The 16,714-nt window shown below is 44.1% G+C and overlaps 1 protein-coding gene across 2 annotated transcripts in view; it reads left to right on the top strand.

Annotated features, from left to right (window-relative positions):
* Nucleotides 1-16,714, top strand: part of NCKAP1L (NCK associated protein 1 like) — a 265,246-nt gene that overhangs the window by 204,275 nt on the left and 44,257 nt on the right. For both annotated transcript variants that reach the window (XM_033938673.1, XM_033938674.1), the window contains one exon: nucleotides 13,014-13,107. In XM_033938673.1, coding sequence (XP_033794564.1) covers nucleotides 13,014-13,107 — 94 coding nt within the window. The remainder of the gene's footprint in view (nucleotides 1-13,013; nucleotides 13,108-16,714) is intronic.

The following is a 16,714-nucleotide window of genomic DNA, read 5'->3' on the forward strand; positions in this document are numbered from 1 at the left end:
CCTTACTCCCGTCTCAGTATAAATGCAAAACTTTTGGCCATATGGAAACTTACACAGCTAAACATTCTGTACTGTCTGTGCTGGCAAATTCCAATAAAACCAATTATGCGACTAGCACCCGATGCTGGCTGTGTAATTTGATTAATTTAATTTTATCATACATTTATAGTTTATTTCACTTAACCAAATATAATAACTCTAGGTGGATAACAGGTTGAAAAAAAAAATACTCAGGAAACACAGCAATAGGATATAGTACTGTAATCTATGTTAGTAATGTCCATATTACTAGAATATGTTATCTCAATAGTATTTCTTAAATAACCAAGTTTTAATGATAAAATTGCATATAATTTGCTCTCTTCCATAGTGTTAAAGGTAATGTATTTCAAAGTTCGGGACCAGACCCTTCTAATGATCTTATTAGAACATAAGAATTGCCATACTGGGATAGACCGAAGGTCCATCAAGCCCACTATCCTGTTTCCAAAAGTGGCCAACCCAGGTCCCAAATACCTAGCAAGATCCCAAGTAGTAAAACAGATTTTATGCAGCTTATCCTAGGAATAAGCAGTGGATTTCCTCAGGCCATCTCAATAATGGCCTACGGACGTCTCTTTTAGGAAATTATCCAAACCTTTTTTAAACCCCGCTAAGCTAGCTGATTTTACCACATTCTCTGGCAACGAATTCCATAGTTTAATTACACGTCGTGTGAAAAAATATTTTCTCCGGTTTGTTTTAAATCTACTACTTAGTAGCTTCAACGCATGCCCCTTAGTCCTAATATTTTTTTCCAGCTTCGTAGTCTAAAATCTTTCAGTGACAATAGTAGCAACTTATATTGCACTTTTAAATGTAGAGGGCATATTGGCACAAACCAAGCTACCCTAAAAAAAACTGGCGCCATCTAATGCGGCACTAAGCGTGATTCTATAAAACTTAGATGCATTGTATAGAATCACGCTTAGTGCCACCTAAGTGGCATCGCTAGGAGTCCTAACTTTTAGGTGCACTGTATTTGTGTCAGGGCTTTCTGGCTTAAGTACATGTACCTAAGTTAGGCACACAATGATGCCTAACTCGAAAACAGGCACCTAACTTGGAAACATGGCCATGATCCACCCCTAACAGTGCCCATTTTTAACTATACACCTTGGACTAGGTGCCTACTTTTTATAGAATCACATTTTTTGAATTAGACGTCTAACTATCAATTAAGTCCAATTAACAGCAATTATGAGGTGTTAAGTGCCAATTATTGGTGCCAATTAAGCCTATCAATTAAGTTAGGCCCCTGCATCGGCTAGGTGCACCGATGTAGGCACCTGCTATAACTTTAGGCAGACTTTATAGAATTTGGGGGTTAGCCATTAAGAATTTTAACCCTTTAATTGGCAGATGGTAAAACGGCTGCTTTACGTAACTTGATGTTGAACGAGGGCAACAGTGCCAAGTAACGGGCATTTGGAGATGCAGATCTCCCATTAGAGCCATAGAAGACACATGTTGCTTCTGAGCAACAATGCCAAATAAAGGGTTAAACAACAGTATAAGGGGCCTGATTCTATAAATGGCGCCTAACGGCACCTAACTTCAGGACAGTTGTCAATTGATTGCTAGGGGCTGTTTACAGAATCACACCTAGCAGCACTTAACTTGGCTTAGGTATCACTTGGTATGGTAGGTGCCAGCATATTAGGCCAATGTTTTCCTAGAATAATTTACCAGCGCCTACCACGGATGCCTAGTGCTGCCGCCCAAGTCATAGCATGCCTATTTGCCACTCCTAATCATGCCTACTTTTCAGGTAGGTGTCAGTAGGTTCCTCGACTTATGCTGTGCTTGGCACTGTGCAGAATTCCTTGCGTAGCTTTGATTTATCGGTTTTAATTAGTTTATAATGGCGTGGACAATTAATACATCAATTAAACTAGGCACCGTTTATAGAATTTCCCTCAAGATGCTTAGTCCCTCTTTTACAAAGCTGCGGTAGAGCAGCGTCGGAGCATTTAGCGCCCTGGGCCACGGTAGAAACCTCTACTGCGGCTTAATAAAAGAGGGCCTTAAATTCTAATCTGTCCTTAACTGGAAACCAAAGCAGAATTATCATAAAAGGTGTCACATTTTCCCATTTAGTACCTCAAAAAATCATCTTAATTGCAACATTTTGTGCTTGTAATAGTTGTAGGCAAGACAACTGGCATTCAGGTAACCCAGTCAATATGCTGTTACAGTGGGTCAAGTGATAATAAAATTACTGAATTACTGTCTGAAAACTTTGTACATCTAAAAATGATCTAATATGTCTGAGTTGATGTATCTGACCAAATATTTTTTAATCAAAAAATTCAGATGAAAATTTATTATCAGATGAGAATCCAGAAGGACACGCAGCATCTTAAGTCTCCCGACATAAAGATATTTGTATGCCTGATATAACAAGAAAAATAGATGGTTTCAGGTCACTTTTATCCCCAATCCATTTAAAAAAAATTGAGTTTAATTTCAAACTTTGCAAATACAGTCCATTCTCGTTATTCACAGTCGTATGGTTCCTGACAAAGTCCGCAAACCGCAAAATTGCGAATGACGAAATGCACCTTTGGGAAAATAGAAGGTTAGATTCCAGAAGTACATTTTGCACCTCAAAACTGCATAAAGGCCCAGATTCTGTAAACGGCGCCATTGTCGGATCACGTGTCAATCGCGCAACGGCACTGGTTACCAGATCGCGCCTCCAGCAAAGGCAGATGCCGGAAATGTAGACCAGAGTTTCCAGGCCTACATTTCCGGCACCTACCTTTCTGGTGCCTAACGCCACTTCCAGCATTAGCCACACCTACTGTGGCGTTAAAGGCCGGAAAGCTCCAATGGAGTCGCCATTTTGGCACCGATTTGTTAGGCGCCAAAAGGTGCCTTGAAAATTAGTGAAAATGTCATTTATATGGCGTTTTTCACTGAGCTTGGGCACCATTTAGATAATCTGTACCAACGTGAATAATGGATCCTATAGGAAAAATAGGATTAGGCTCCTGCATGGACAGCATTTGACAAAAACCATAGTAGAACATTTAGAATGTTGCAAACTTACTTTTTATTTGCAGTATTGCTTACAGAAGTAAAATTATTGAACAAAATAATTGCACAGAACAGTGCTAGAAAATAAATAAATGTACGGTATTACATAACCATAGTAAGCAATTAATCTGCTCAACCAATGCAATACACCAGGGGTGTCCAACCTTTTGGCTTCCATGGGCCGCATTGGCCGAAAAAAATGTTTCTGGGGCCACACAAACGTGCAAACACTGCAGCAAGACAGAGGAGGGAGCTGGCAAGATGGTAAACACCTGGGGCCAGCAGAGGAAAACACTGCAGCGCCCTCAACCGGGGCTACACAAAATACTTCATGGGGCCGCATGCGGCCCTTGGGCCGCAGGTTGGACACCCCTGCAATACACCATGGTTTCTCACCATTAAAAGTAGAGTAACGCTATTAAACAAAAACATTAGCATACAATAATGCTGAAAAAAATATAGTAATGTATACAGTATGTTTATGTTTATTTAAGATTTGATATACTGCTCCTGCAGTTTACTGACCTAAGCAGTTTACAATGTATCAAACTAAAATGAAATTAGGTACTTGAGGAAAACTACCCTATCTGTTCCAAAGGCTCACAATATAGCTAAAGTAGCTGATAAACTAAAAATAAGTAATAACATATAATACATTTCCAAGATCAAAAATCAAAGAAATATAAAATAGAAAGAATGAAAGAAGATAAAAAATTAAAAATAAAATAAAACATATTTAAGAGATAGAAAAGTCTCTGAGGCGGCTTGATAGTAAGTTCAGTCTGCAGAAGCAGGCCACAGTAAGCAATTAGTCTGCTCATTAACCTAAGCAAATGCATCATGGCTTTCTCACCGTTAGAAATACAGCGACGCTGTTAAACAAAAATTACACAGAACAGTACTGAAAAATAAATACATAACCACGTTGGGACCTGCTATTGGACTTTCTAAAAGGGACCTTAGTGTGTTCACCATTAGGACAAAACGGTTCAAGATGCTACAGCACAGATTGGGAAACGGACATAAAGTCATGTGAAAAAATTAGGACACCCCATGAAATATTCAATTCTTTCTTAAGAAATGTTCACATATTGATGTCGAATCTTTTTTCTTTCTTTTTTTTAAATCTCTGGAAAAGAAAGTGATGTGATTGCAGTTAGAATGCTGTATTTGGTATATGCCAAACATGTCCTCTTTTCTGGTGACCAAATAATTCAATTTTAGACTCATCTGTCCATAGAACACTATTTCAGAAGTCCTGCTGTTTGGCTATGTTCTCTCTGGCAAACTTCAGTCTGGCCTTGATGTTTCTCTTAGAGAACAAAGGTTATCCCAGGACAAGCAGGCAGCATATTCTTAACGTATGGGTGACGTCACCGACGGAGCCCCGGTACGGACCTTTTTAACTAGAAAGTTCTAGTTGGCCGCACCGCGCATGCGCGGGTGCCTTCCCGCCCGACGGAGGAGTACGTGGTCTCCAGTTTCTTCGTTTCCGCGGAGCGAAGAAGACGCATGTGCTTTTCAACGGCCGTTGAAAACTCTCAATTTGCCTTCCCGCTCGCGATTTTTGATCCAATTTTGGTTCTATTTTTGTCTTTCGACTTTATTCTTCTAAAAAAAAAAAAAAAAAAAATTTCTTTTCGTGTCTTTTTCCTTATTTTTGCAGCCGGCCCCGGCGGGGCCTGTTGTAATCATCCAAGCCTCCGGGTTTGAAAACTTCCTGTACATGATATCCTCCGGGAAACATTTTATAAAAATTTGGAGACTCCATTGACTGTTCCAGGTGCCCCTAAAAAACTGGACAGCTTATACCGGGTCATCCCTATTCCGGGATTTGACAAACCCCAATTGCCCCATGAGAGCCTCCTTGTAGAGTCCACTCTCAAAAAATCTCAAGGCTCCAGCGTTTATGCCTCCACCCCTCCTGGCAGAGAGGGAAAGACAATGGACAAATTTGGAAAGCGCCTGTACCAGAATGCCATGCTGGCTAACAGAGCCAACAATTACACCTTTCATTTTTCATTTTATATGAAACACCTGGTCCAACAACTTTCTGCTCTAGAAAAATATATACCTGAGCGTAAGGTCCCACTCTTCCAACAGCAGATTTCCAACCTCCTTCAGCTCAGAAAGTTTATGGTGCGCTCGATTTACGACTCCTTCGAGCTTACTTCACGAGCCTCCGCACTGGCTGTGGCCATGCGACGCCTAGCCTGGCTGAGGGTGTCTGACCTTGATGTAAACCACCAGGACCGTCTCGCCAACGCGCCCTGTCTTGGTGACGAACTTTTTGGGGAGTCTCTTGATACCACAACACAAAAACTTTCGGCTCATGAGACCAGATGGGACACCCTCATTAAACCCAAAAAGAAAACTCCACCGGCACGACCATACAGGCCTCAGTCCTCTTATCAACGCCGATTCTCTGCCAGGCCGCTGAATCCTCCTCAGCAGCAATCTCGCCGTCCTCGCCAACAACAGCACACTCAGGCTCGCTCTCAGTCTCACCAGGCGACCAAGCCTCTCCCTCAGACTAAACCTCCTCAGCCCTTTTGACTCCTTTCTCCAGGGCATAGCCAGTCTCCACCCTTCGATGCCTCTTCCTCAACCTATCGGAGGTCGCCTCACCATCTTTCTCCAACGCTGGGAGGCCATCACATCAGACCTGTGGGTTCTCAACATCATCCGCCACGGATACTCACTAAGGTTCCAGACTCTTCCCACTCCTCCCAAACTCCTCTCCTCCTCAGGGAGGTCCAATCCCTCCTCCTCCTCAATGCCATCGAAGAAGTTCCTCCAGACCAAAGGGGTCAGGGATTTTACTCCCGCTACTTCCTGGTACCCAAGAAAACGGGAGATCTTCGTCCCATCTTAGACCTCAGGAACCTCAACAAGTGTTTGGTCAAAGAAAAGTTCAGAATGCTCTCCCTGGCCACGCTTTATCCTCTTCTATCTCAACACGACTGGCTATGTTCCCTGGACCTCAAGGAGGCCTACACTCACATCCCAATCCATCAGGCTTCGCGCCGCTACCTCCGATTCCAGATACAAAATCACCACTATCAGTACAAGGTGCTGCCCTTTGGTCTCGCATCATCACCCAGGGTGTTCACCAAGTGCCTGATTGTGGTAGCGGCTTTTCTCAGGTCCCACAACCTACAAGTGTTCCCATACTTGGACGATTGGTTGGTGAAAGCACCTACATCTCCGCTTGTGCTGCAAGCCACTCATCAAACCATCTCTTTCCTCCATCTCTTGGGGTTCGAGATCAATTATCCCAAGTCACATCTGCTTCCTACGCAGCGCCTGCAGTTCATCGGAGCAGTTCTCGATACCAATCAGATGAGGGCGTTCCTTCCTGCCGACCGGCACCGGACGCTACTTCACCTTTGCCGGCAGGTGCTCCTTCATCCATCCATCCCTGCTCGCCAGATGATGGTCCTTCTAGGCCACATGGCCTCAACAGTCCATGTGACTCCTCTGGCACGACTCCACCTCAGGATACCTCAATGGACCCTTGCCAACCAATGGTCACAGACCACGAATCTTCTTTCTCATCCCATCTCTGTGACATCGTCTCTTCAGCAATCTCTTCAATGGTGGTTGAACTCCTCAAATCTCTCCAGGGGACTTCTCTTCCATCCGCCTCCTCATTCCATGGTCATAACCACGGATGCTTCCCCCTATGCATGGGGGGCCCACTTGGGCGATCTCCGCACCCAGGGACTTTGGACCCCTCAGGAGCGTCAACATCACATCAACTTCCTGGAGCTCAGGGCCATGTTTTATGCTCTCAAGGCTTTCCAGCATCTCCTCTACCCTCAGGTTCTTCTCCTGTGCACGGACAACCAAGTCGCCATGTACTACATCAACAAGCAAGGCGGCACCGGATCTCGTCCCCTTTGTCAGGAGGCCCTCCGAATCTGGACCTGGGCCATAGCCCACAATCTGTCCCTCAGGGCTGTCTATATCCAGGGCGAACAGAACTCCCTGGCCGACCAGCTCAGCCGCATCCTGCAACCTCACGAGTGGACCCTGGACCCTCCTACTCTCCACTCCATTTTTGCTCGCTGGGGCACCCCGCAAGTGGACCTATTTGCAGCTCCTCACAACCATCAGCTGCCCCAGTTCTGTTCCAGACTCTTCTCTCCGCATCGTCTGACCCCAGATGCATTCCTACTCGACTGGACGGATCGGTTCCTCTATGCCTTTCCTCCACTCCCTCTGATGTCGCGGACCTTGTTCAAGCTCCGCAAGGACAGGGCCACCATGATTCTCATCGCCCCCCGGTGGCCCCGACAGCACTGGTTCTCCCTCCTGCTCCAGCTCAGCTCCAGGGAGCCCATTCCTCTTCCTGTGTTTCCTACTCTGCTTACACAGCAGCATCAGTCTCTACTGCACCCCAATCTGTCTTCCCTCCACCTGACTGCTTGGTTTCTCTCGGGCTAACCTCTCCAGATACCCTGTCTCAGCCTGTCCGTCGCATTCTGGATGCCTCCAGGAAACCCTCCACGCTTCAATGTTACCATCAGAAGTGGACCCGGTTTTCCTCTTGGTGCCTCCTGCATCATCACAATCCCACCTCATTGGCAGTAGAGACCATTCTGGACTATCTACTCTCTCTGTCCGAGGCTGGTCTCAAGTCTACCTCAATCAGAGTCCACCTCAGTGCCATCACTGCGTTTCATGAGCCTATCCTCGGAAAACCTCTCACGGCTCACCCTCTGGTTTCCCGCTTCATGAGAGGCCTCTTCAACATCAAACCACCTCTACAGCCTCCTCCTGTCGTCTGGGACCTAAATGTGGTTTTGTCAGCCCTCATGAAACCTCCTTTTGAGCCTCTTGCTACTACTTCGCTCAAACTTCTCACATGGAAGGTGCTTTTCCTCATTGCCATCACCTCTGCCAGGAGGGTCAGTGAGCTGCATGCACTGGTCGCCGATCCACCGTTCACTGTTTTTCACCATGACAAGGTGGTTCTGCGTACCCATCCTAAATTCCTTCCCAAGGTGGTTTCGGCTTTTCACCTCAACCAATCTATTGTATTGCCTGTCTTCTTCCCGAAACCCCATTCTCATCCTGGGGAACAGGCGTTACACACACTGGATTGTAAACGTGCCCTTGCATACTACCTTGACCGTACCAGGGCTCACCGATCCTCTCCTCAACTTTTTCTGACCTTCGATCCCAACCGTCTGGGTCGTCCTGTCTCTAAACGAACGCTCTCCAATTGGCTTGCTGCCTGTATTGCGTTCTGTTATGCTCGGGCCGGCCTGTCACTGGAAGGAGCTGTCACGGCCCACAGGGTCAGAGCTATGGCTGCTTCTGTGGCTTTCCTCCGTTCCACGCCTATTGAGGAAATCTGCAAGGCGGCCACTTGGTCTTCAGTTCACACGTTCACTACTCACTACTGTCTGGATACCTTCTCCAGACGGGATGGACACTTCGGCCAATCTGTGTTACAAAATTTATTTTCCTAATGGCCAACCATCCCCCCTCCCTCTCTGTTAGCTTGGAGGTCACCCATACGTTAAGAATATGCTGCCTGCTTGTCCTGGGATAAAGCACAGTTACTTACCGTAACAGGTGTTATCCAGGGACAGCAGGCAGATATTCTTACGACCCACCCACCTCCCCGGGTTGGCTTCTTAGCTGGCTTATCTTAACTGGAGACCACGCACTCCTCCGTCGGGCGGGAAGGCACCCGCGCATGCGCGGTGCGGCCAACTAGAACTTTCTAGTTAAAAAGGTCCATACCGGGGCTCCGTCGGTGACGTCACCCATACGTTAAGAATATCTGCCTGCTGTCCCTGGATAACACCTGTTACGGTAAGTAACTGTGCTTTTCCTCCTTGCACACCTCCCATACAAGTTAAATCTATGCAGTCTCTTTCTGATTGTAGTGGCATGCACTTTCATTTCAACAGTAGCAAGAGCCTGCTGTAGGTCCCGTGATGCCATTTTAGAGTTTTTGGAGACTTCTTTTAGCATCTTGCAGCCTGCTCTGGGGGTCAACTTGCTTGGACGGCCAGATCTGGGCATGTTGCAGTTGTTTGGAAAGTCTTCCACTTGTATATTATTTTCCGGACTGTGGAATGGCTAATGTTAAATTCTTTCGAGATCTTTTTAAATCCTTTACTAGATATAAGCTGCTACAATCTTCTTTCTGAAGGCCTCAGACAGCTCTTTTGATCTTACCATGGTGTTCACTCTCAGCGCAACAGTCATGAGCACACCAAACTAAATGTCTGAGGTTTAAGTAGAGCAAACCTCCTTCAAAATGCTGAGTAACAATGTTCTAATCATGTGCACCTGATGTGATACACCTGTGTGTGATTTGAGCCACTTTAAGTGGGAGGATATGTGGGGGTGCCCTAATTTATTCCTCAGTTAGAATACACATTTTTGTGGATATCTTTTGTTTCATGAGTAAATCAAGGAAACTTTGGGGTCCTTTTATCAAGCTGTGGTAGGGGGTTTAACGCGCGTAATACGTGCGTTAAACCGCCTGCTGCGCTAGCCGCTAATGCCTGCATTGAGCAGGCATTAGTTTTTTATCCGACCACTGCCCTCAAGGGAACAACCCAGCTGGGTTGTCAAAATTTCCACAATGAATATGTATGCAGGCATCTTCACTGTGGAAATCTTGACAACCCAGCTGGGTTATGGCCTTCGAGGACCATTGGTTGCCCACCCTGGCTTATGCTGTATACATTAGGTTAACAATGTTATGTTATGTGTAATCTTATATCCTGCTGAATGTAATTGCAGGTAAACAACATAAAGGGCTCCTTTTATCAAGCCGCGCTAGCGGGGTTAGCGCATCGGACATTTCATCACACGCCAACGTGTGATGAAATGTCCGATGCGCTAACCCCGCTAGCGCGGCTTGATAAAAGGAGCCCTTTGTGTTGTTTACCTGCAATTACATCACTTTCTTTTCCAGAGATAAGGAGCAGTGTGGGATTTGAACCCACAACCTCAGGGTGCTGAGGCTGTAGTTCTAACCACTACAAAAGTTTATAATTTTGTGATGCAAAGGCCATGGTAAAGAATGGGGGATCAGAGCACTGAAAAATAGCACTAGTTGTCCAGTATGCATAGCCTTGACCACAAGAACCAAGATCTTAAATGTTATCTTGTAAGCTATTGGCAGCCAGTGACTTTTTTTAAGTAAAAGGGAAATGCCAGATCATTTAGCATGCTAAAGCAGTCTCTCACACTTTTTTAGCTCCGGCACACTAAATTGAGCAAATATTTTTCACTCACATTATAATTGAAATTAAAAAATTGCAAAATCAACAAAAAAATAAATTTGAGTGTTATTTATTTACTAGTTTTTTAGCCCGTTACATTAACGGGTGCTAGAATAGATGTGTAGACTTAGGCATTTGTTTCTTTCTGTATGTCTGTCTTTCTTTCTCTCTCCCTGCCCCCTTTTCTTTCTTTATGTCTGTCTTTATTTCTGTCTCTCTCCCTTCCATTTGCCTTTATTTCTGTCTCTCTCCCTTCCTTTTACCTCCCTCATGTCCAGCAGCACCCCTTTCTTGCTCCCCCTGTCCAGCAGTAGTCATTCTCCCTTCCTTTTACCTCCCCCGTCCAGCAGCACCCCTTCCCTGCTCCCCCTGTCCAGCAGCACCCCTTCTCCCTTCCCCCTTCCCTGCTCCCCCTGTACAGCATCCGCTAGGCCAGGCAGCCTCAGGGCTTTTGCTAGGCTGGCTCGGATCGCATTATCAAAGTGGGCCGGCCTAGCAAATGGCCTGTGGCTGCTTGTTGAAACCGCGGCTGCTGCCACTGCTGGTCTGGGGGTAAGAAGAAGAGGCATTCCGGCAGCTAGTCAGAAGGCAGGAAGGGAATCGGCGTCGGAGATCGGGGCAGGAAATCAGTTGAGGCAGGTACTGCGAATGCACGGGCACGGCGCCAAGTTTGAAGTGTGCATGCGCGCTAAGGGTTTTATTATAGCAGATTTAATTGTAACAAAGGTGAAACTAAAGTAGAATAGAATTGCTAATCAATGTGATGGATGTGCTTGTTTTTGAATGCAAATTAACTCAAAATGTGGCTCGATAGTTGATAAGCAAACACACATCTCATCATCCACCATCTGCAATCATTCTCTTTTTCAATTTAATTTCTGTCAGAGCTGAAAATCCAAGTTCATAAAGATAGAACGATTCAAATGGTAACAAAGCCTTGATTGCTTTGTTGCTCAAGTTAGGATAACTACTGCATAAAAACATAACAAAAATAACGTATATACTCGAATATAAGTCGAGACCACCATTTTCCCCCCAAAAAGGAGAAAAAAATGGTTGACTTGAATATAAGTTGGGCGGCTTAATATTCACATAACCTCCCCTGTCAGGCACTGCACCCAGCCCTCTTCCCTTCCTCCCTGTCAGGCTTTGCTCCCAGCCCCCCTCCCTCCCCTGTCAGACTCTGCAACCATCCCTCCTCCCTCCCAGACTCTGCACCCTGTCCCCCCTCCCTGCCCTGTCCTCCCTCCTCTGCTGATCCTTGATGGTTCAGAGGTGCAACGGGCAGGAGCGAGCTTTTGCTCCTGCCTCGCTGCTAACTCGGTTGGAGGTGGCTGCTGCGAGATCTGGTTTCTTCTGCTGCTGAACGGCAACGAGCAGGAGCATACTTTGACGCTCCAACTCCAAGCAGAGCGGCTTCTTGACTGGCTCCCGCGAATTCCTGCAGTAATTCTAGGTGGGGGCGCTTGCCCAAATATAAACCGGAACCCCAATTTTTTGGCCCCAAAATCCCAGTTTATATTTGAGTATATGCAGTATCCTAAGTTGAAAGTTATCCTAAATGAAAGTTAAGAGAGCTTAAATGAAAAATAATGATGAGATAATAATTTAGGGAATGCCATCTTTGTGCTAGTTCCCCCCCAATCATGTACCAATCATGTCAAAAAATTATGCTTGTCTGGGCAGTTGTATCCTTACACAAGTTTCAAGTTTATTTAAAATTTCTTATACCGCCCAATCAAGCTTTCTAGGCGGTATACAGAAACGCCAAAACAATGCGCCAATTAAAATACAATTTAAACAAAAACAAACCAGATGCTCATAACATTGACAGACTCTTGCATATGCGCCGTACCTCAACTTATGAAGGGAATTTTTAAAAAAATTCTGGAATCTCTCATGGCATTCCCAGAATCTCTTCGGGGCACACCACTGTGCTGTGACACACAGTTTGAAAGATACTGTGCTAAAGCAATCTAGTAACAGTATTTGGAATGATTTGAAATCTCTTCACTACAGTTAACTGTTGAGACATCTGGTTATTAGAGCATGAATGAGAACAAATAAAGTGTCCATTTCCAATAATGACCTAACCAATCTAATTTGACAATGGTCAAAAAATTAAGTCTGTAACAGTAGAGATTTGAGGTTCCAAACATAAGACTGAGTTAATAACAACTTCTAAAACTAAAAGAGAGGAATTAAGAGAGATTGGTCTCCCATCCAATAAGGGGGTAGGAGATGATGCTCAATTGTGGCCTTTAATCAACATTGATTGACATTTTTGATCATTATATTTAAGGTGATTCAGTTCAAGCCATTAAAAAACTTGAGAGAGATACTGATTAAGTGGGACTAAGCGAGAGATGCCTAAGGTGTAGGTGGCCTGCCTTAGAGTGGTTGAGTGAGTTGGAATTTGCACAAAACAGCTAGATGTCATGAACAAAGTAAAAAAAGACTTAATTCCTAGTGATTGAATAAGCATTGCTAGGGGCCTGAGTAGACTGAAAAGCACAGGTGTCAGCAGAGGAACACTATTTGAAAAGAGCCGCAAAGAGGATAATGAAGAGTTAGCAAGGATTTTAAATGTGTACCCCCCAAAAAATTATGAAAACCAACTAAGAACAACTCTCAGCTAAGAGCATGTTGCTAAAATCCTCTCTTACTATATTGCAGGTGGCATTGGGTGTCTTTGAGCTGGCGACTGCAGCAGGCATTTCCTGTGATGTAGACCCTGCCTTGGTGATGGCTCTAGCCAGTCTGAATACAGGTATAGAATATAGTTTCCAAGAAGGTGGGATGGATAATTTAAATTCTCCTGACAGTTTAGACACTACAAAATTTTTAGAATCAACTCAAGATTCTATAACTAAAAGATCAACTCTGCCCCTCTGCCCTCTGTGGGGGGAAAAAAATATTAATTTTGATTTTCCAAAAAAATCGGTACCATTTTATGATCAATCAATTTCTGTGTTCCCTGATGTTTCCAGACACACACAAATTCGACGTAAGGCCTTCCTCCTACTGAGACCTAGTTCTGGCAAGGGGAGGTACCTTGTTCCTAAAATTTCCTTGTAAATGTTTGGTTAAATACTCTTAGGTATTTCTAGATCCAAGTCAGTTAGAAACCTTCCTTTTGAATAAGTTTGAGAAAGATGTGAAATAAATTATTTTCTTTTTAGAGGTTTATAAGGTTAAACATAGAATTGCCTGCTAAATAAGTTATATTTTTCTCGTATAAAAATTTCTCCCAAGCTCCTCGTGATGTGCCCTTGATAGGATGATTTGCATTATTTCTTTGTTTTATTTTTACTTGTAATTCCAAATTACCTAAATGTTATTTTGTAAGAAATGAAGAAATTTAAAAAATAAAAAAATATATAGTCTGTATGTGTTGGACAGAATATGATTAAGACATAGGTATTCTAAGCACATATTTAGATGGGCGTATCATACTCGTACATGGTGCCAGAGACAGAATTTTGCCCTGGTAAATCAATTGTTGGCAAAAAAAAAAAAAAGCAGAGCAGGGGCTGACCAGAGACTCCGCTGCCCGTGAGTCTTCCCATTTCCTGCGCACTGTTCTCCAGTCATTAGGAGGAATTGGTGAACATTGCTTCTTTCCGGCTGCCTCTTCCTGTGTCTGTTGTCCTCTGCAGTCAAAAGCACACAGCGAGACCAGTTAACCCCACCTATAGAGGAGAAGACAGCATCAGGTAAGAAGTGCTGCTCATTGGCTCCTGCAGGTACAAGGATCAGGAAGGGGGAGGGATGATAAAGACGATTCTGCCACAGGATAAGACTATGAGGGAGTGCTGTGATTATGCAAGGGGGAGGTGCAGAGACAAGGGAGCAGTTCTATAACAGGCACACACATTTATGCTCATTTACACTCTCAAGTGGTAGTGAAACACCTAAGCGCTATTCTGGAAGGATGTGCATAAGTAACCAAAAAAGAGGAGAGGTGGACCAATGGTATTCTGGTAAGATAACAAGAGAAGGACACTAAAGGGTCGATAAAAATCTATACATATAAGGTATTCAACAAATTCTAACAGTCCAAAATGGGCCAGAAGATAAACCACTTTGAGGCATACAAATAAATGTAACAGATGGCCTATTGAAAGTTGTTGAATACATTTATGTATGGATTTTTTAATTAACTCTCTGGTGTCCTGCTCTTATCTTGCTGGAATACCACTGGTCCACCTCTACTCTTTTTGGATGCTTTGACTCTTGCGCAGAGGTTTTCTCTTCATTCTTTTCTTCTGAGAGCATGTGTAAGTGGCATAATGTGTAAATGCAAGAGGTGCAAGGCAAGCATGGAAGAAGCTGCTACTTATGCATGCCATTTACAGAATTATGTGCACCCTTGCTGTATCTGGTGAAACTGCTAGTATTCTATAATGGAATAGGTGCCATGGGAGGGGTTTTAGTTATCTGGCCAATTGGAGTCTTTGGCCACTCCCAGTGTATCCCAGAATACACCGGGAAGAGAAAGCCTATCATTTTCTAGTGGCGGGCCTTCTGACCAGAGGGTATATGCCTCCCTCTGGCTGGACCTTCTCTTTACAAGGTACAGGGGAGTTAGGGGAGTAGTCTCCACTTTAGATGGATTGCCGGGTGGGTGGAGGAGTAGTCGCTAGGTGGGTAGGGGTCAGTCAGTTGCTGGGTGAGGGGATGTTTTGGATGGGGTGTTCTGGCAGGTTGGAGTGGGCATCACTCCTGCCTATCACGAGTGGGCACTCTTCCTGCCAGGGGATGCTTCGGGGGGGGGGGGGAGGGTGCAGGAGGGTATGGGTATCCCTCCTGCTGCCCGACTTCGTGGGGGGGGCAAGTTCCTTGACACCGCCGCTCAGCTGATCACAGCAGTGAGATTTCTTTGCTGCGATCAGCATAGCAGCTGCGTCTATTTGAAATGAAGATCAGCTAGCGTCCCTATGCATTTCCCTCAACACTGAGAGATGCCTACGGTGTAGGTGGCCTGCCTTAGTGTTTTTTTGTTTAAAAAAGTGCATCCCGTTTGGCTGTGTAGACAGCGGTAGGTCACCTACCGATGCCTACAATCGAGACGCCGTTTATAGAATTTGTCTCTAATTGCATGGCATCAGGGCACCTAAAGGAAAGTGTCCACTTAAAGAATTACTCCCTAGATATACTGGTGTTCATATGTATAGGCAAATTTAAACATATATTTATATTATGGTGGGCATTCAATGTGCTTGTTTGCCTAAGGCCCACCAAAAGGTTAATCCTAATCCGTTCATGGACCTGCTGCCTTATGGGAGAGATATAGGCCTCCTTTTACGAAACTGCGATAGCAGTTTCTAGTGCGGGGAGCCGCGCTGAATGGACTGCGCTGCTCCAGATGCTCATTCAGTTCCTATGAGCATAGGGAGCAGTGCGGGCCATTCAACGCGGCTCCCCGCACTAAAAACTGTTATTGCAGTTTCGTAAAAGAGGGGGATTACTGAGCTTCTGGTTCAGAGCCTGACCTTTTCATATCTGAGGACCACAGTGATCGTACCAATCTGCCTGCAGAGTTGTGCAAGTAATATATTACTGCGTTACATCTTATGGTTTATTGTTTAATATACCATCTTTCCTGAGGAGATGATAAAGCAGTGAACAATAAATCTAAATCTGAGAGTAAAGAATGCCAGTTGTCAAATGAAAGGAAATAAATTGAAGGAAAGGGTAAGAAAAGTAATGATAGCAATAATATATTAATGGTAATAGCACAGAAAGAGAGGTATAGGTCTGCAGACCACAATTAGGAACACAACATTACAAACGAAAAGACTTTTTACATAGTCTGTTTACTAGTAATAAATAAACCTGATGTGGCCATGTTTCGCCCTCAGGGGTGAAAGCTATAAAATAAAAAAATAATATAAATCAAAATCATGACGGCTAAAATAAATAAATTAAAATAACATCAATGGCAATTGTAAAACAGGAAAGTATCTAAAATAACAGTTTAATTAAAATACATGTTTAGTAACTGCACAATAAATAGAGTTTTCAGTGTCTATTTAAAAACTGCATGCTAATATTCAATACTACAGTCCTGCATGCAGTATATTTTCCAAAATATAGTTCATAATATACCTATAAAGAATAGGATCACAAACTTCCCATATAACCTTTTTGCCACAAATATATGAAACCCAATCATAAAATATAAAATTGTAAGCTCTACCAACCTTGCAACACTATTCAATTAAAACCAAAACTTTCTAGTCTCTTCAAAAAAACGCTGAATAATTTATGATCGTTTTTCATATACCATAACTACTCAAATATAAACCAGGATTTTTGGGCCAAAAAATTGGCCCAAAAATAGGGGTCCCGGTTTATATTCGGGCCAGCGCCCC

The sequence above is a fragment of the Geotrypetes seraphini genome, chromosome 3 (genome assembly GCF_902459505.1).
Source record: "Geotrypetes seraphini chromosome 3, aGeoSer1.1, whole genome shotgun sequence".
Taxonomy (NCBI): Eukaryota; Metazoa; Chordata; class Amphibia; order Gymnophiona; family Dermophiidae; genus Geotrypetes; species Geotrypetes seraphini.